General features: G+C 35.4%; 1 protein-coding gene across 2 annotated transcripts in view; it reads left to right on the top strand.

Annotated features, from left to right (window-relative positions):
- LUZP2 (leucine zipper protein 2) overlaps nt 1-20095 on the top strand; it is a 602481-nt gene that overhangs the window by 211918 nt on the left and 370468 nt on the right. The window contains exon 2 of one of the 2 annotated variants that reach the window (XM_032166391.2): nt 308-376. The exons of the other annotated variant lie outside the window; for it this stretch is intronic. Within the exon in view, the coding sequence (XP_032022282.1) occupies nt 308-376 (69 nt within the window). The remainder of the gene's footprint in view (nt 1-307; nt 377-20095) is intronic. 2 annotated transcript variants of the gene reach the window in all.

The raw sequence follows: 20095 nt of genomic DNA, 5'->3' as shown, positions 1-20095 counted from the left end.
TCAGTACCTGATACATTTTATCCTGAAGATATCTGGAAATCTCAGTCAAAATTGTAGAGAAGTTACCTACAATGCAGAAAAATTACCTTACAAAATTCGTGTTCCCTTAAAAAAAATTACGTTTTCATCTCTAAGCTAATATTAATAGCAAAAATAGTGGCATATTAGGTAATTTACTAATAAAATATTATCTACTTTTATAAATTTGAAAATGCTTGTGGTTTTATTAGTGTTGCAAAACTTGTGAATCATTTTTTTCTCTTTCAAATGAATACCCATTTTTCCCTCATATTCTATTTTTTTTCAGTGTAACCCCTGTATTTCAAGACCCACCAAATCTGGACTTGCTCCTAAAATATACAGATAGGAAGGTAAAGTAAGTGTCTCCTTCAGGTATATAAAGCCTAGAATTTGGAATATTTCAGGATTTTATGGAATAAGTTTTTTTATGAGAATAATATTATGAACAAATAAGAAAGAAAGAGCAAAGAGTACCATTGTATTAGAAAGATGGACTGGTGGAAGGAGACTTATTTGGAAACTTGTATACCTTTGGAAAAATATTTATATGTGTGATGTGTGGCCCAGAACACTCTTTGATGTTAACTCTACGGGTGGCAACCTGTGAGCTACCAAATGGAACTCTTTTACTCATGTATCTTTTGTGACTTGGGGTCATGATTCATAAGGCCAGCATCCACAAGAATAAAGAGTCCAAAGATTCATTTAGTAGATTCATGATAGAATAGGCGTATTCTTACTGCACTAATTATACAATTATTTTTATATAGGGAAAGTAACTAAAATATTGTATGTTTTCTAAACTTTACAGATAAAATGATCTCATATAGATTATTTCTGAGTAGGTTATATTCATGCTTACATGGCATTTTATGTTTTTTCCTATTCTTATTTATTGATATTCGCTATCACCCACTTATGCATCAGCTTCTTCAGGGATGGAGGAATTCTAAAGCAAACTAATATTTTACAGAGATCAAAAGAGTTCTGTTGTGAAGGAATAATTGTTGTTACAGAGCTTCACAGGTTACCCAAATGGCCCCAACTCATCCAATGCAGAAGCACAAAGTGCTGAAAAATGGCCGTATCAGGTTCTACCTTCCTGCAACTTACTAATAAGTTCTGGCAAAACAAATAAGTCACAAGCAGGTGATACAAGTAAAAACAAGGAAAGTAGTAGAGGCCATTCCAAGAATGTACGATCTTTTTAGCATGAAATTAAGCTTTTCAAACCCAAGTTTTCAAAGAAAGAAAAGTAGCCAAAATATGAGTTTTCTGTTCGCTATAAAAAAAAAAGCGAACACTTTTTTGTTACACTGTAACATTAAGTGTAGTACCAAAAAATTGAAATAAATGTGATATCTCTGCAACATATTTAGTGACATTATTTTACATTCAGCTCAGTTTCTTCATGATAAAAGTACATAGCTTAAAAGTCAACAAGTTTTTAAGGCACATATTGTGCCATTTGGCTATATATTGAGAAAAAAATACATAATTTTTTTCTTACACTATACATAATTAAGTAAAGATTGACACAAACTAAGAAGTGTTACTCTTAATTCCTAATTTAGGAGAATATTAAATTATTACCTTAAAATTCGTAAAACAAGGAAAATATATTTAAGGATAAAATCACATGGCATTTTCCCTTCAAATAACTGCATATGGGAGTCTATTTGATTTTTACAGCTGCTATTTCATTTTTTTTCTTTGACATTACCTCACTTTTGACTGACAAGTGTTTTTTTATGTTTCTCCCTAGATTTTACAAAATGAGCCTAGATTATATATAGCAAAATATATAAAATGAGCCTAGATTATATATAGCAAAATATATTTTTGCTACCATACCAGGTACCATTGAAATAACTGATTAAGAATTCATAGTCTTGGCTTTCTCTTATTTAGTATATTGTTTGATTTTTACAGTTTGATTTTTCTTGCAGTTTTCTTCATTCTTCTGTATTCCTGCATTCTTTATTCTTGTTCAGTAATATCATTTTGTTGTTGTTTTTTAATTGTGGTTTTTATACAGCATTGGGTGATTTATTGTACTACTATGCCACTAGAATGGCAATATTTTCTGTGAATTTTAACATAATAGATCATAGAGGCAGCTGATCTTTTTCACAGGACTATCTAAGAAATAAACCTTCATAAATGATAGGATAGAGTGTTTTACAGATGATTACTTAAGAAGAATCAATATATGGTTTAAGGGATTGAGTTACTGTGTTCCATATATTTTATCTTAATTAAAATAAATGATTATTGCTATAAATAAAAGGAAATTAAATCTATGTTTATTAAAAAGACACAAACAGGAAGTTTTATTTTCACACAAAGAAAGTTTAAAACTAAACAATAGGCCGGGCGCGGTGGCTCACGCTTGTAATCCCAGCACTTTGGGAAGCCGAGGCGGGCGGATCACGAGGTCAGGAGATAGAGACCATGGTGAAACCCGTCTCTACTAAAAATACAAAAAAAAAAAAAATTAGCCGGGCGTGGTGGCGGGCGCCTGTAGTCCCAGCTACTCGGAGAGACTGAGGCAGGAGAATGGCGTGAACCTGGGAGGCGGAGCTTGCAGTGAGCCGAGATTGCACCACTGCACTCCAGCCTGGGCGACAGAGCGAGACTCCGTCTCAAAAAAAAAAAAAAAAAAAAAAAAAAAAAAAAAACTAAACAAGAAAAACTAGAGGTCTTTGTTTTTCATAAAGGAAACTATGCACTTCATTTATTAATCCTTTGAACAAAGACTGATTTTTTCTGTACTGCATATAAGCAGCTTAGACTTTAGTGGAGTATAGAACTTATCAAAGAAAAGCAGAGACAAAAGACACAATCACTGTACATTATACCTATAAAATGTTTGGGAGTTGATATATGAATACATTTAAAAGCTGAATAGTAAAAATATGCAAGAGGTGTACAGATGGAGAAGATATAACAATGACCAATAATTGTACAAAATCACGCCTACCCTCTCCAGTTTCCAGAAAAAGGCAGTGTAGAGCAAACAGATTTGAAGAAAAAAAAAGAAAAAAAATTAAAAGGATTAATAATAACCCAAATATATTTAGGCTGAGCAAAAAGAGATGCTTTCATACATATCCTTGGTGGACATGTGAAATGATGCAAAATTCAGAGAGCAATTTGGAAAAAAATAAAGTGGCCATAAAATAAGGAAACCTCAATTATTTTTGTTTCTTTTCAAAACTTTAGATTTCTCTCTAAGTAAAAGGCAACGGTTTTTAAATATTCTAAAAGCTCTAAGCTTCTTAAACCTTCTGACATTTTCTCCTCCTACTTGCCCATTACTCACTGCTTGGCCCATGTAGATCTTTTTGATATTCTTCCAATACATTATGTGTAGTTCTAGTTCAAGGATTTATTTTGTTTTCTCAGTTTAGAATGTTGTTTCCCCATGTATCTATCTGTTCAGCTAACTTCTTCACCTCCTTTGGCCTTCTCTTAAATCTTACTGTCTCAAAGAGACTCACCTTGACTACCTTACTCAACACTGTAATGTCAGTCTTTTGTGTTTGTTGTTTTCAATGATTTATCTCAGGTGTCTAGAACTCACTTTAGCAAATACTTAGTGAATTAATAGAAGTACTTGGAAGACAGTGTGGTGATTCCTCAAGGCTCTAGAACCAGAAATACCATTTGACCCAGCAGTCCCATTACTGGGTATATACCCAAAAGATTATAAATCATTCTGCTATAAAGACACGTGCACACATATGTTTATTGCAGCACTGTTCACAATAGCAAAGACTTAGAACCAACCCAAATGCCCATCAGTGATAAACTGAATAAAGGAAAGGTGGCATATATACACCATGGAATACTATGCAGCCATAAAAAAGAAAGACTTTGTGTCCTTTTCAGGGACATAGATGAAGCTGGAAACCATTATCCTCAGCAAACTAACACAGGAACAGAAAACCAAACACCGCATGTTCTCACTCATCGTGGGAGTTGAACAATGAGAATACATGGACACAGAGAGGGGAACATCACACACTGGGGCCTGTCGGTGAGGGCGGTGTAGGGGGCAAGGGGAGGGAAAGCAATGGGACAAACACCTAATGCATACCAGGCTTAAAACATAGATGATGGGTTGATAAGTGCAGCAAACCACCATAGTACATGTATACCTATGTAACAAACCTGCGTGTTCAGCACATGTATCCCAAAATCAAAAAATGAAGTACTATGTCCAAAAAGTTTTCTCTGTTTCAACATTGCCTAGCAATAAAAATATACATGGATACATTCTAAATGTCTATCAGTACAAGCCATTGTTATATCAATTCTAGGAAATATTATGCAAGATTTAAATAAATGTGGAACATTTACACATTCTCACATGAAATAATACCAAAGACATGTAGGTAAGTGACTAAAGCAAGTTTTAGAATTAGTAAAATGTGGTCTTTAAATTTTGTTCCTAATTGACATATAATAATTATACATATATATGAGATACAGTGTGATGTTTTCATACATGTATACATTGTGTAATGATAAAATTATAGTACTTAGCATATCATTTACCTCAAAAATTGTTTATCTCTTTGTGGTGAGAACATTTAGAATTATCTCTTCTAATTATTCTGAAATGTGAACTATAATACTGTTGACTATAGTCACCTTACTACACTATAGTACACGAGAACTTATCTATCTCGCTGTAATTTTTTACACATTTTCTTAATTTGTATGAAGATATGGGAGTATCTTCCTTTCAACTTTATGCTTTCTAAAAATGTGGTCCAAATTAATAATAGTCATTACCTTTTGGGAAAGGAGGGAAAGTAAATGGGAAAGAGAATGTGTACATTGTGTGAGTTATTTTCAACAAGAATACAATGATGTATGATTTTTAAATGCTAAAATAAATAATAAGATGATTGATTTTGACAGGTTCAGAGGAGAGCCAAATTTCTTTGGAATGAGATAGCATTTGAGTGAAAATTTAAAATATGCATATACTTTTCTAAAAAAAGGCCTTTGAGGTGGGGAAAGAATGGGAAAATAGGACATTTAAGATAGAAGGATATATTGGAATATAATATATGTTCAGAAGTAGAGATTACTTGGGATCGGTATATGTGTGGGTTCAACACGAACAGAAACTTCTTTTAGGACTGTGAAGAGCTTATATCTGGGAAAGACAGTAATAGACCTTGCACACAAGGCTTAGGATTTGATACTTTAGTTTGTGTTAAAGTAAAGCCATGGGGACAGTGGTCTTGGTATTTAAATAGGCCAGTGTCTTGCCAGATATGGTGTTTAAAGAAAATCAGATTGACCATTTGGGGAAGGACAAGACTAAATCATTTTACCTATTTCAACCAGATGTGGTTAGAATTTGCCAAAAAATCTTCCGACAAGGATGTGTCTCTGAAGTTATTGAGTCACCAGACAAACAGAAAGGGTTACTGTAAACTCATTAAACAAAGATTTATGTTTATTTGTTATTTTTCTCCTTTATAGCTTATCATACAATGTTAATTCAATTATCTTTACAATAGAATGTGAACAAGCATAATGTTGGGAGTTGCCACAATTACCTATACATAATCAAACTCCAATGCTTTCAAAAATTGTATCTTTCATCCCTCTCACATATAATTTTATTTCTCATTACTTCATAATAACATACTCATCCATTTTTTCTATTATATATTTAACAAAAATTACTGTGCACCTGCTATGAACTCTTGACTCTGGTAGGGGATTGGAATAAAATGACAAGAGAAAAAAAGGTATAACTTTGGAATTCAGTTGGGAAGATATGAAATGTGACAATGAAAAAAACAAATCAGGTTTGATATGTTTTTTGAACAATCTGAATACAGAAAACTAAAACAGAAAGTTTAGATTATAAGAATTTTTATAAACAACATTAACAGAATCTTGAGAAAAAAAAAAAAAAAAACATGAGATTGGGTAAGTTGTAGATGATCTCTTTGATGAGATAATTCCCATAATGTTAGCTAAAATATATGAGAGAACTAGCTATACATGGATGAAGAAAATCATTTCCAGATATATAAACAACAGTAAAGAACTTGAATAAAAGAAAAACCTGTTACCTTGGGTTTGGTAAAGATTAGCATGGCTAGAGTTACATAAACTAAGAGAAATGTATGGATTAAATATGAAATTAGGCAAGGTCTAAATGATTAAGGTCTGTTAAGGTCAAGGAAAAGACTTTGGATTTTGTTTTGCATGGATTGTGATGCCATCATATACTATTAACAAATTAACAAAAGGAAACAAGTTAACAATTAACATTTCTGAAAGAAATTAACCAGGCTACTTGTGAAAAATTGATTGAAGGGAGTGTCATTATTGTAAGCAGAAAAGCCAGTCAGGAGGTTATGGCTTTATCCAAGGTGAATTAGAGTGTAAATAGGCAAGTTAAGAGATCTATGTATATGAGGGAGCTTTAAAAAGTTTCTAGAAAAATGGAATGACAAGATAAAAATAGGAAGTATAAACTTCATTTTTTAACATATGCTCCATGAAGTTCAAGACACTGAAACTTCTTTTGCAAAAATTATTACAGTGTAAAAAATCTGACACAGCGGACTCTTGTCTCTAACCTCGCAAGCTGACTACCTTTGCCCATTTTCAGGCCTAGGCCAAGCTAACCATGGAAGAAATTTAGTTTGTAGTTTAATGTTAAAGCAAGGGCGATAATAGCTCCTTTCCAAAACTACCTCCCTCTTCATTTGGGAACCAAAAGTGCCTTGGTAAAACTAATGAAAGATGACAAGATTAGAAATCTTAGAGGCATCTGAATTCTGCTAATGCAGTTAAGCAATAACCAGCCATTGTTTCTTAGTTGTCTTACTGCTCTAGAGTCATGTAGCTGGAGGTCGTAAGATTCGTAAATTCTCTGGTTTTTCCTACAGATAACATCACCATTATAAAGCCTAAGATTGGTCTTGAGATATTTTTCAGACATTTGCATTCTGATAAACTGAATGACACCACTTGGATCCGTGACTCATACTAAGGAACTGACTCAGCTGGTCCTGTGACTGCCCCCTCCCCCACCCCAAGAAGCTGACTCAATGCACAAAGACCATTCTGATGCTCCTATGATTTAATCTCCAACCAATCAGGAACACTCATTCCCTAGACCCCTTCCTGCCAAACTGTCCTTAAAAAATCCTAGCCTCCAAGGCTAGGGATGGAGGTGGATTTGAGAAATATCTCCTGTCCTTCCATTTGGCTGTCTTGTGATAATTAAACTCTTTCTTTTCTGCAACACTGCTGTCTCAGTGTATTGGCTTAACTGTGCAGTAGGCAAGAAGAACCACTGGGCTGTAAAAGCACTTTTGTAACTGATAAAGCCAGAAATTTAGCCAACCCTCCAAAAATGAGGGTGCTGAAATTTTATCCTTATTAATGCAGGATTTTTACATTATTAATTAAATGAAATACTTTGAGCATCCCAGAAAACTGTTGCCAGGACCTTTGTTCCTAACTGATGCACTTTTGCTTTGACTTGAACACTTCAACCTTTTGGTAGCCATTGCTATTATTGTGTTTTGTCTTCAGAATCATACTGGCAAAGCCATGTTTTATCTCCTTTTATAGTTCTTCAAAAAAGTGCTTCAAGATTTTAATCTCTCTTGTTTAAAATATTCATTGAAAGCTTGGCTCTTGTCTGCAATGGTTTTGGCATCCATTGCATAAAAATTTGCTCAACTTTAAATTATTAGTCAGAATTGTGTAAGCTAGTGTTGGCTAGTGTTTCTACTGTATAATTGTTGATTCTCTTCAATTAGGACACAAATAGAGAATTTTTTTCTTCTAGCAACTTGATGCACTGGTCTGCTGCTGCCAGCTTCATCCTCAACATCATCTCATCCCTTCTTAAAACTAGTTATCCAGGCCAGGCTCACACCTGTAATCCTCTCACTTTGGAAGGCTGAGACAGGTGAATTACTTGAGCTCAGGACTTTGAGACCAGCCTGGGCAACATGGGGAGACCCAGTCTCTACAAAAAAAATGTAAAAATTAGCTGATTGTGGTGGTGCACACCTGTAGTCCCAGTTATTTTAGAGGCTGAGATGAGAGGATTGACAGACCCTGGGAGGTCAGGCTGCAATGAGCAGTGATTGCCCCATTGCACTCTATCCTGCATGGCAGAGAAAGACACTGTCTGAAAATAAATAAATGAAAACAAACCACAGAAACACACACACACACACACACACACACACACACGAAACAATAACTCTTTCTATTCATTTGCAAACTGCTGATTTCTTTGAAGCATTGTCCCTATAAGATTTCTATAAAGCATCAGTGATTTCACCATTCTTCCACCCAAGCTTCACCATAAATTTTATGTTTGTTCTTGCTTCAATTTTACTAGAATTCATGTTGCTTTTATAGGGGACCTTTTCAAACTGAGGTCAATAAATATTTGGTGCAAAAACTTTTGAATTCCCTGCATAGTTTTTTTCATAATTCATATTTTTCATGAACTTTTGGAAGTTCCTTCATATTTGAAATACATTTTGGAATTAAAATTGACAGAAATTACAGATGCATTGAATAATAAAGGTAGAAAAATGAATATATCAGATATGAGTATCTTGTTTGAGAACTAGGAAGGTTGTTTTACTGATGAGATAAACAAGGAAAGCACACAGAAGTTCTTGGGGGGACATGGTAAGCCTAAGATATAGATGGAAAATGTGACAGTAGATGGATATATAGATATGGAGCTGAGAACAATAGCCTTGGCTATATATATATATATATATATATATATATACACACACACACACACATACATATCATAATATATTCAGGTGCTATATATATTTATACATATAATTTATATATATATATATCATATATAAATATATAACTTGGGAGTTAATAGAATAGAGATGATATTTCATAGGAATGTATGATGCCACCAAGAGAGAAAGCATAGGTGAAATGAAGAGTTTTGAACACAAAGGAATTATAATATACAGAGTCTGTTTGGAGTAAGAGCCAACAACAACAGAAGAGGGTAGGACCTGTCAGTGAGGGAGGATAGAGCCAGGAAAAATTTTACTTTTCAAATGTGTACTTGTCACTCCCTCTCCCAAGAAAACTCTTTTTCAGATTACTCTATGCCTATTTTCCTCAACCTTTTTTTTTTTTTTTTTTTTTTTTTTTTGAGATGGACTCCCACTCTGTAGCCTAGGCTGGAGTGCAGTGGTGCAATCTCTGCTCACTGCAACCTCTGCCTCCCAGATTCAAGCAAGTCTCTTGCCTCAGCCTCCCCAGTAGCTGGGATTGCAGGTACACACCACCGTTCCTGGCAGATTATTTTGTATTTTTAGTAGAGACAGGGTTTCACCATGTTGGCCAGTCTGGTCTCAAACACCCGACCTCAGGTGATCTACCCACCTTAGCCTCCCAAAGTGCTGGGATTACAGGCATAAGCCACCATGCCCGGCTTATTTTCCTGAACTTTTTAGGTAATAGTTCAAGCATTAGCATCTTAGTGATACTTTCCTAGACCACTTAATTTCAAATCATCCACACCCAATACTGACACTTCCTATGCCTTTCTCTTTCTAGCACTTAGCAAAATCTAACATATGTATTTTACTGAGTTATTTATAAAATGTTCTGCTGCCATAAGAATATATGACCCAGGAAAGCAGAAATTGTGTGTTTTTTTTTTAAATGCTATATCCCCCAAACTTAAAATTGGTGCTAAATATATTGATAATATACCGTAATTTTGTTTTTTGTGAAGCTGAATGGAGCAATTTTATTGGACTATTGGATATTGATACAATATTAAAATGGTTTTATGAAAGAATGGGAGCTGGGGAAATGACTGTACAATCATTTGGTTGGGGTTAATTCTGCCATTATAATCAGTGGAGGCACTAACTTTGACAGGAGTAAGAAAATATCTTTATAATAAAAATTAGAAGACATATATATGATGAATGTAAGGATTGTAGATTTGACTTGAGGAAGATGAGGAATTTTCTTCATATCTTTAATTTCCTCAGTGAGCTCTTCAACTTGGTGTGAGTAAAGCAAGAGTTAGGTTTGTGGGGAAAAAGAAGAAAAAAATCCGATTTACCAGTCAATCCAGTGAATAATACTTAAAAGGAAAATGTGGTAGTATGGCTGTATTAGTCTGTTTTTGTGTTGCTATAAAGAAATACCAAAGGCTGGGTAATTTATAAAGAACAGAGGTTAAATCCTGTTCCACCTGGTTATCACCCCTCCGTGGATCTCAGGAGCTTGGTTGGCAGAAGGAGCAGCAGAGACCAGGCAGTCCAGCTTTGCAAAGGCGCTTCGTGTGCTGTGACAGGCAGGCATCCGCCAATCATCATCCCTGCTACCCAGATGCCCAAGAGGAAGGTCAGTTCAGCTGAAAGGGCAGTAAAGAAATAACTCAAGAGGAGATCTTCATGACTGTCAGCTCAATCTGCTTCTGCAAAAGTGGAAATGAAGCCAAAAAAGGCAGCAGGAAAGGATAAATCTTCAGACAAAAGAGTGTAACGGAAAAAAGGGGAAGAGCAAAGGGAAAATAGGCAAAAATGGCTAAGAAACTAAAAAAGATTTACCTGCAGAAAACGAAGAGAGTAAAACCACGGAGAACCCAGCATCTGATGAAGCCCAAGACAAAGAAACCAAATCTGATTAATATTACACATAGTGTCTCAACAGTGTTTCCTGTATTCCTTCTTGTACAGTCCAGAAGAATATTTTTATCAACTATTTTGTAAACGCAAGTTTGTTAGTAGCTCTCATTTTTAGGAAGGAGGGAATCCTACCTCATCCCATTCTTTAAGTGATTTTTTTAAGAGGTGAAATTATTTGTCAATTGTTTACTTTTTGGTACAACCAGAAAATACTGTGGAGTATTGAATTATGGGAGGCTTTGACTGTCTTAGGTGTCACCTTAACATTCCATAGAAGGGATTAGTTTTTATAACCTGTAATACAAAGCATACTAAATGGCAACATGGAGTCACAGTTCTGCATTTAATGTCTTGAACATTTTAAATTATTTCTATTCCCATGTTGTTTTTCAGTTGAATTGTTTCCTAAAGAAAACCACTCCTCGAGCATGGCTCTCCCCGTCAGAATCGTGCTCACTCTGTAACATCTTTGGTTTTGGTAGCCGTGTTTTCCTAATAACATTGTTAACATGCTGTGAAATATTGAAAATCTGAGTGTGTAGTGTATATACTATTCAATTGTGAATTGTTGGTAGTTATGTAACAGCTTATCAACATGTGAAGATGCTGGAAATTGATAGTCTCTTAAGTAAAGTTTGCCTCCAAATTTTAACCTGGAAAATCACTGGAATAACTTTAAAAAATAATTACAATTCATGGCTTTTCAGACTTTTGCTGTATGTGTTAAGAATTGTGTACAAATTGAAATGTCTGTGGACTGACCCTCAACATAACCAATAAAATCTCAATTATGAAAGAAGAAATAGAAAGGAAAGGAAAAGGAAAGCAAAAGAAAAGACAGGAAAAGAAAGAAAAGAAAAGAAAAGAGGTTTAATTAGCTCATGGTTCTTCAGGCTGCAGAGGAAACATGGCACTGGCATCTGCTCATCTTCTGGTGAGGCTCAGTGAGCTTACAATCATGGCAGAAGGCAAAGCAGGAGCAGACATTGTCATGTGGTGAGAGCAGGAACCAGAGACAGAAGTGGCGGGGGTGGGCCCAGACTCTTTGAAACAACCAAATTTTGAAGGAACTAAATGAATGAGGCCTCACTTATCACCAAGGGGATGGTGCTCCTACAAACTAATACCTCCCATCATATCCCACCTCCAACACGGGGATTACATTTTAACAAGAGATTTGGAAGGGACAACCATTCAAATCATATCAATAGCCAAGCAGTGTGGATTTTCTATGTGAGTGTTGTCATTTCAGATTTAAAATGCGAAGAGCCAATCGGTTTATATCAGTATCACCAATTTTGCTATGTTGCTTGAGTGCAATCAAAGAGAAGGTAATGCCTGTTCAACTAGATGGATTTTGCTAGTTAAATAGGGAAAACTTAAGAGGGATGTTAAAAGCATGTACATATATATCCTTTCTTCACAAGTAATTATAATGGTAAAACTAAAACGTGGAATCTGTGTTGGGCAAGGAGTCAAGTTAAGACAGAGGAGACTGAAAGACTAAAAAAGTTATGAATGTGAAGAATGATACCTTGCTATAAAGTCAAAGAATTGTGGCAGTGAAAAGACAAAATACATTGTTTTCATGTACTCAATCTTTAGGCCATTATCTTACTGATCATCGTTTCTTTTTATCACATGCCTAGGAAGATTCCTCCTATTGGCCTCTGTATCAGTTCATAAGCTTGTAGTGTATCCAATTAACCTGGGAGTATCCAAGCAAAACAACCAATGGTTGCAAAGTACATCTTAAAAGTCTGTGCATATATTATGGGTGGTCTGGGTAGACGCTTACTTCTGAAGGTTATTCTCAGAGACATAGCAGTTTAATACAGAATCAGAGAGAAAGTGATGTAGAGTTTGGAAGGGAAACATCAAGCCCGAATAGCCTGATTTTAGATGTCATTCAGAGCAATGATGAAAAATACTACTAAAATAGACACAGGGAGTTTTCAGGATTCATTATGCTTGAGTAAAGAATGATTCACATGGCCAAGCACAGTGGCTCATGCCTGTAATCCCAGCACTTTGGGTGGCCAAGGCAGGTGGATCACCTGAGGACAGGAGTTCGAGACCAGCTTGGCCAACATGGTGAAACTCTGTCTCTACTAAAACTACAAAAAAACTATTTGAGTGTTGTGGTGTGTGCCTGTAATCCCACCTACTTGGGAGGCTGAGGCAGGAGAATCGCTTGAACCTGGGAGGTGGAGGTTGCAGTGAGCGGAGATCATACCTTTGCACTCCAGCCTGGGCCAGAGTGAGACTCCAACTCAAAAAAAAAAAAAAAAAAACCCAGAATTATTCACAAAATATTTTAATGTGTCTAACTATAAAGCTAAATCCCTTGGGAATAGCCACATAGATGTAAGGTATGCTTATGTAATTTGAATTATAGAAAAAAGAGTGATTTGATTTTGTAAATCAACTGACATTTTAGAACCAAAATAAAACTTAATAAAATAAAAACAAGTCTTAATCTAGATAAGCATTTGTCTAATCCACTAGCAACACACATATACACATTCATTCTCTCTCTCTCTCTTATAGGTTAATACAGGAACACTAGATTATCAGGGATATTTCTCTGCTTTAGTGTCTTTGGAAGGGAAAGGGACAACATAGGAAGCAAACATGATATGGTCATTTTTGGACAAACACAGAGTTAAACTTATATTTAACTATAATTTGCGAAAAAATAGCTTAATAATGCAATATTGAATAATTTTCTCTTTTCTACAAATTAAAAATATTTCTTTCCTTAGCTACTTTTTTTAAATGTGTTAAAGCATTATCCAAATTATAATTTCCATGTGTATCTGGACAAGGTTCTTAAATATATTAAATGAGAAAAAAAGAGGATTTTGGAGGAGTTAACATACTTCAACATATTTCTGTGTGTATATGTGCCATGGCATTAATTAGTTTGCACTTACATTACCTTCGAGTCAAGAATATGTCAGTGAGTGGAATTTAAATTCCCTCATGTATATACATATATATGCAAGAATATATATATATAAGAGAACTTAAATAAGTGCTCCGTGATATTACAACTGTTGTTACATACCATAAGTTCAAATTCATACATATACTAACATTTCAAAAAGCTATATTTGCAAAATTGCTGTCTATCAAATTTTGTGTTGAATAGAGAGACATAAGCATCATCTAATTCTGTAAACTTTCTGAAAACAAAAAGTTAAAGCTGACTCTAAAGTAGCACTCATAGTACAGATATGACTTATCTGTACTCCCAGGCTCTCTTCAAATACATTAAACTTGAAATAAAACCTTCAGGCAGATTTATTGCTTACATTATTTGATGACCACAAATGCCTTGGGCTCATACATCTTTAGAATGAGCAGCCATGTCTGTCTACAAATATGAACACACATATACACACACACATACACACATTTACTTGAACCTTAAATCTTGAAAGTAAAAGCTCTCAGTATACATCCAAGCCTCTTTTGGGGTATTTTTTTTCATTCCTTTTTTTCTTGAAAAACAGTTGATTTAGTAAGAAAATCTTCACTTGAGCTCCAATACCAAAGATAGTAAAGTTTTTTAAAACCTATCTTCCTACAGCTAAGTTTGTTTTTTTAATATTTTTTATTTCTAAAAGGTTGTTTTTGCCTCTTTAAAAAAAAGTCATGAAAGAGAAGTGAAAAGAGAAAAATAGAAGGAGAAAGTAAGAGGATGTGTAGGGAGACATTTCAAAATCACCTTTTATTTGCCTTTAATTTTTTCTCCAACATTATTATTTGGTAGAAAACAAAATCAATCCAGATTTTAAGATTAACAGTCAAGTAATAAGATTTATGAAATTCCAGAACAGTGTATAGTGTTCTAAGATGTGAGAATGGGGGATTTGGTTTCAATGCTGCTGAAATTAGACTTTCCTCTGTACATTTATTGATGCACATTGATAACAAAGAAAGCAGCTGTGCCTGCCTGTTGAAAACCACCATTTGAAGTAGCAACTTGATGACAGAAGATGACATGTGAATTTCCCAGGCTTCAGAACAGAAAGTTGGGGACAGAAGCTGAACAACTGCAATTACCATACTGCAAATGACCTCTGCTAGTTGGAATGCTGCCCACAGCCACTACAACTCACCTTGATTAATAAACATTTCCTACAGTGCCTGGACTGCTAAAAAGTGACATTTTACGTTTTCAAGATTGGCTATTAATCTATGTAAACATCATTCATAATCTGTGATACACATTCCCATATTTCAAATAAAAGTGACATGCAAATTGAAAATATGACAAACCGGCTACTCAAAATTCCAGCAATAGAAAGTATGTGCTCATAGCACTAAAAAAGAAAAAAAAAATGTGTCTGAAGCTTCTCCCTGCCTATTTAGAAAGCATTGAGTGACAGCTTAAACCAGGGTTTGTAACACCCAGGGTGAGACTACCTATGAGGGCAATGAAAAAATTTTCACTGTGAGCTGTGCAGTGACTTCTACTTGATATTTCTTTCCCATATCAAGGAAGGAATAGTCATATTCTAAGGTGCATAAAATTACCTTGAAGCTGATGCCTCCGTTTTATAATGTGCTTTTAAGAAGAAGAGAATAATGAAGATGATAATTACCATTTTTCGTCATATATTGGCTAGGTGTGGGGGTGGATAAAAATGATAAAACTGTATAACATTTATTGAATGCCAGGAGCTTGTTACTTATGTTGTTATAACAGAAATGCCAGCTATGTGGGAGGTGACAAGACCTCTCATCTTGTCTTTCACAGGTATTTTTAAAACCTTTTTTAGTTTCTATCTCACCCCCTGGGAAGAAGCAAATCCAGTGTCTATTTCCTTTTAGTAGCACCCGCATTCCTTAAGGTCTTCTGTCTCGGCTAATAATGTTTGTTAAAATTCCTTTTTCCAACCAAATTCTGCATTCTGCCCTTGTTTCCATTCTCGCCCTGTGCGGCCTTCTCTCAGTTGTCTAATATCTCCTGTGTAGAGAGCCCAGATTAAAGTGCAGCCTAAACTACCACAAAATGGCTGTCGGAATTGATGGATAATGATGAGGGTGGGACGCGAAGGCGCAACTTGAAATCTCTTTTAAAATGTAATACTTTAGGAGCCAGCCTTATTTTTGAACGTTTCGATCTTAATCTACTGGTAGATATTTCCCATGTTCCAAGTTTCTTTTCATTAATATCTGGTTTTTCACCATTTGCTGAGTAATATACTTCCCTCCTCAGATCTCTTTATTTTTTATTCCCTTTTCTCTCATCCCCACCATAATAACTCCTTCAGGGAACCTCTCTCTTCTCCTTCTTGATTTCTGGAAATAAGTAAATCGATTAAAGCACTATTTGTTTCTATAGCACTGTGATCTGGGGTTCATCTTTACACATCCAAATAATTAATCAAAGCATTTGCTAAAAAATTTAAAAAAAAGAAAGAAAAAGAGAGATGAAGAAAAGAGAGAAGAAAAAAATATATATAACTACTTATTCATTCTTCTTCCTTGTCCCATTTTATTAAAGTATTTACAACAGTCCTTTGATTTTTATATTTGAAATTTAGAAATATCTCTAAATTTCAAATATAAAAATGAGCCTCTAAGATGGTAATTATGCAGCCTAAGTCACAGAGCTACTAAGTTCCAAAGCTTATATTCAAATCTATTCTGTAAAGCCAGAGCTCACTCTCTCTCTCTCTCATTCTGTGTGTGTGTGTGTGCATGTGTGTGTCTTTATAATATTTTAGGCCAAATGCACCATGAAGACTACCAGTCTTAAAGATATCATGTGAAAAACACAGAAAAGCTTAACAGTTGTCAAATGTTGTTAGATGGACAACTGAAAAAAAAATTAGGGGGTATTAATGTACTCCAGAGACACTAGAACTCTTAGATGTGATAAGAATTGGCTTACATGGTTCTGGTGTCTGAGAAGTCTCACAATCTGCCATGTACAAGCTGGAGAATCAAGAAATCCAGTGGTGTAATTTAGTCTGAGTCCAAAGGTGAGACAACCAGAAGTACCAGAGTCCAAGGGCAGGAGAAGGTGGATCTCTCAGCTCAAAAAAAGAGAGTGAATTTGACTTTCTGCCTTTTTGTTTTATTAGCCCTCAGTGAATTTGATGATACTCACCAACATTGGTAAGGGTTGTTATATATAAAGTTTCAGTACCGCGAAAGAAATAGCACTCTAATATAAAATTTTCTTTTTAATTCTCAGCAAGGCAAGGTAATTCTATATAGAAGGGTGCACCCTTACAGATGGAATAATGGTGAGTACAAACTTGGACAAGGAAGGGGAAGGGGTTCTTATCTCTGACGCACGTGGCCCCTGCTGCTGTGTCATTCCCCTTTTGGCTAGGGTTAGACCGCACAGGCTAAACTAATTCTGATTGGCTAATTTAAAGAGAATGACAGGGTGAGTGCTTTGGCGGGAGTCAGGGCAGAGCAGGTAGCAGGTAATTGGCATGAGGGTGTAGCAGGTGATTGGAATGTAGGGTGGTGCAGGTGATCAGAATGAGTCAGGGTGGAGCAGGTAATTGAAAAACGTTGCTTTAGGAGGAAGTTAAGTTTAAAAGTAGAAGGCAAAGAATTGACATATTCTTTGAAAAGAAATTTGGAACTCATATCTAACAGGGTGAATATTCTTTACTCAGCCTACTGATTCAAATACTAATCTCTTCCACAAAAAACCTCATAGTCACACTCAATGATAATGTTTTATTAGCTATCTGGGCATCCCTTAGCACAGTCAAATCAACACACAAAATCAACCATTAGAGTCATCTAGATTGATTAAATTCCCTCATTTATCAAAATTTTTATAATCTTTTCGCCCCACATTTTTAACAAATGCCTCTTGTATATCATCATTGCCAATGTTGCCCTGATAAGCAGACTTTTCAGTTTTGGTTCAATTCAACTTATGCTGGCAGACTCTGTGTGCTGGGGTTATACTAGGCACAGCGAGTATAGTGCAAAGGTAAAACACGCTCTCACAGACCCACTTCTTGTAGGCCTATAAGAATCACCTAAAATGCTTATGAAAACCTGGATTTCTTGGTTCTTCATCACCACAAGAGATTCTTATTCAGAAGCCCTAAGTATGATTCAAGAATTCATATTTCTGCCAAGTTCCCAGACAATGATGATACTGCTGGAACTCAGAACGCGTGATGAATGACACTGCTCTAGAGGATGTTCTTTGCAATAATTAGGATGAGTTCAGATGTAATTACCTGAAAGCCTGACAGAGAATTAAAATTAAAAACCCTCTGTAAGATCACTTAACAAAACGTCTGCATGTTGGACCTTTTAGAGCTGGTCCACAGCCCAGCTCTATCATTAATTATCAAAGCTGTTTTCATACTTTAAATTACCCAGCTCCATTAAGCTATCACCTGTCTTAGGGATTGGTGTGTCATGTTTCTGAAATGATTGTCACATCTAGAAGTAGAAAGAATTAAGCAAAGAAGAGGATTTTCAGGTCAGCAAAATATTTCCTTGTTTATCTCTATTTGTGATAAAGAATAAAACATCCCTGAATATGTGAGACCCTTCTTCCTATCTTCTATGGTCTGGATTTATCACATGACATGAAGCTGAGAAATTATATATGTGGCATTTGCAAATAGTAATGTGTACAGTTTCTACCAGTAAGGGAGGAGAATAAGGATAACGATTAGGTTACCAACTATATTCAGAATATTATAGAAAAATAAAAAGAGAATATGTTTATTTAAATTGGGCCTACACGTCATTCTCAAGGACAGTGTGTACAAAGACATGGGGTTATAAAAGAGTTCAGAGTATTCAGGAAATGGAATAAAAGGTATTTTTAAAATATATGGATTTGATAGAACTAAGAGTATACAGAAGGAAATTGTCAAGGAGAAGCTAAAGAGAAAGGGCAAACACAATTTCTGACAATTGTATTTACATTTTGTAGTTATCATAGGCCTATTTAGTGCAAAATTATTGTTTAAGGTTATGATTGAGGAATTCCATTTCAAATTTTTCAGGAATAATTAGAAGAACTCTTTTTGGGTATAAACATTATTTGTAATGGGATCTTAATAAATAATAATTTGATACAGCACATAACTCTACTGATAAAGCGGTATGCATACAGCCTTCCATTGCACCTTTATTCTTTCTGCGAATGTCGTCGTTTTCCTATTTGGGGCCTCAAAAGCAATCAAAAAAGAGAAACCAGGAATTGCAGGGATAATATAATCAGGTGGTTCTTTCTGTTCACCAGCAGTGAGTTTGTAGACAAGGGCCCATGGATGAAAAAGTTACTTTGGTGTCTGCCTTTCTCAGCTGTTTATCAGATCCTTAGAACATGAGAAATTTCAATAAATATGAACCAGGATTCAATCCTCCTGTTATATGCTCCTACTTTGGAAAATTATAGAAATGTGCTCCTCTGATGAGATCCTTTTTATTTGCCCTCAACTTAACTATAATTATCACTTGCTGGAAACAGACCCACTTAACATTTTAATAAGGGCTTGTCAGTGTCTTCAGTAGTGAAAGTGAAAATCAGTGGGGTGGAATTTCTGAACCACGGTGATATCCTCAAAGGAAAAAAATTAACATAAATGAGAGGTAGTGATTTTATTATTCTAAAGGTGCCTCTGGAGTTGCCCTCTGTAGAATCACAGATATCATGCAGGTCTTAGAGCTTTTCCCTCTTGTTTTAGAGTTTTTCTCTGGCTAGATACAGTTTGCAGAATGGCAGAATCTGAAACCACCCAGCATAAACGGCTTGCAAAATCAATATTGCTCCTATCAGTCACCAAGCAGAAGATTCATTTCACACATCAAACAGAATGCAAAGCCATGGATTCTTGTACTCCTAGTGAAATGGGTTTCTGTATAGATACACGAAGTTAATAAAAAACCCAACACATTGATCGTATATGGACAGGGCTATTTTTCTCTGTGATTAATGGTCTCACATTCTGTGCCAATACAATAGCAAGCTCTTCTGAATTTTTCTACTACTTTCTGAAAGTAGCCTAGCCACAATTTCTCTGGCATGAATTTCTTTAATCACAACAAATTTCTACTACTTGAATTATCCATTAAGAGTATTATATATCACAACCCCCATCTTGTAACCAGAGAACTTAATACGTCTTCAGTGTAAACTTATCACATTTTTTTTGCAATTATGTATTTGTTTCTATCATACTTTTGTTGTTGTTGTTGTTTTTGAGACGGAGTCTCGCTCTGTCGCCCAGGCTGGAGTGCAGTGGCGCAATCTCGGCTCACTGCAAGCTCTGCCTCCCGGGTTCACGCCATTCTCCTGCCTCAGCCTCTCCGAGTAGCTGGGACTACAGGCGCCCGCCACCACGCCCGGCTAATTTTTT

This window comes from Hylobates moloch, unplaced genomic scaffold (assembly GCF_009828535.3).
Source record: "Hylobates moloch isolate HMO894 unplaced genomic scaffold, HMol_V3 SCAFFOLD_11, whole genome shotgun sequence".
NCBI classification, from domain to species: domain Eukaryota; kingdom Metazoa; phylum Chordata; class Mammalia; order Primates; family Hylobatidae; genus Hylobates; species Hylobates moloch.
Note: the sequence above shows the minus strand (reverse complement) of the source record. Positions and strands in the feature narration are given on the sequence as shown.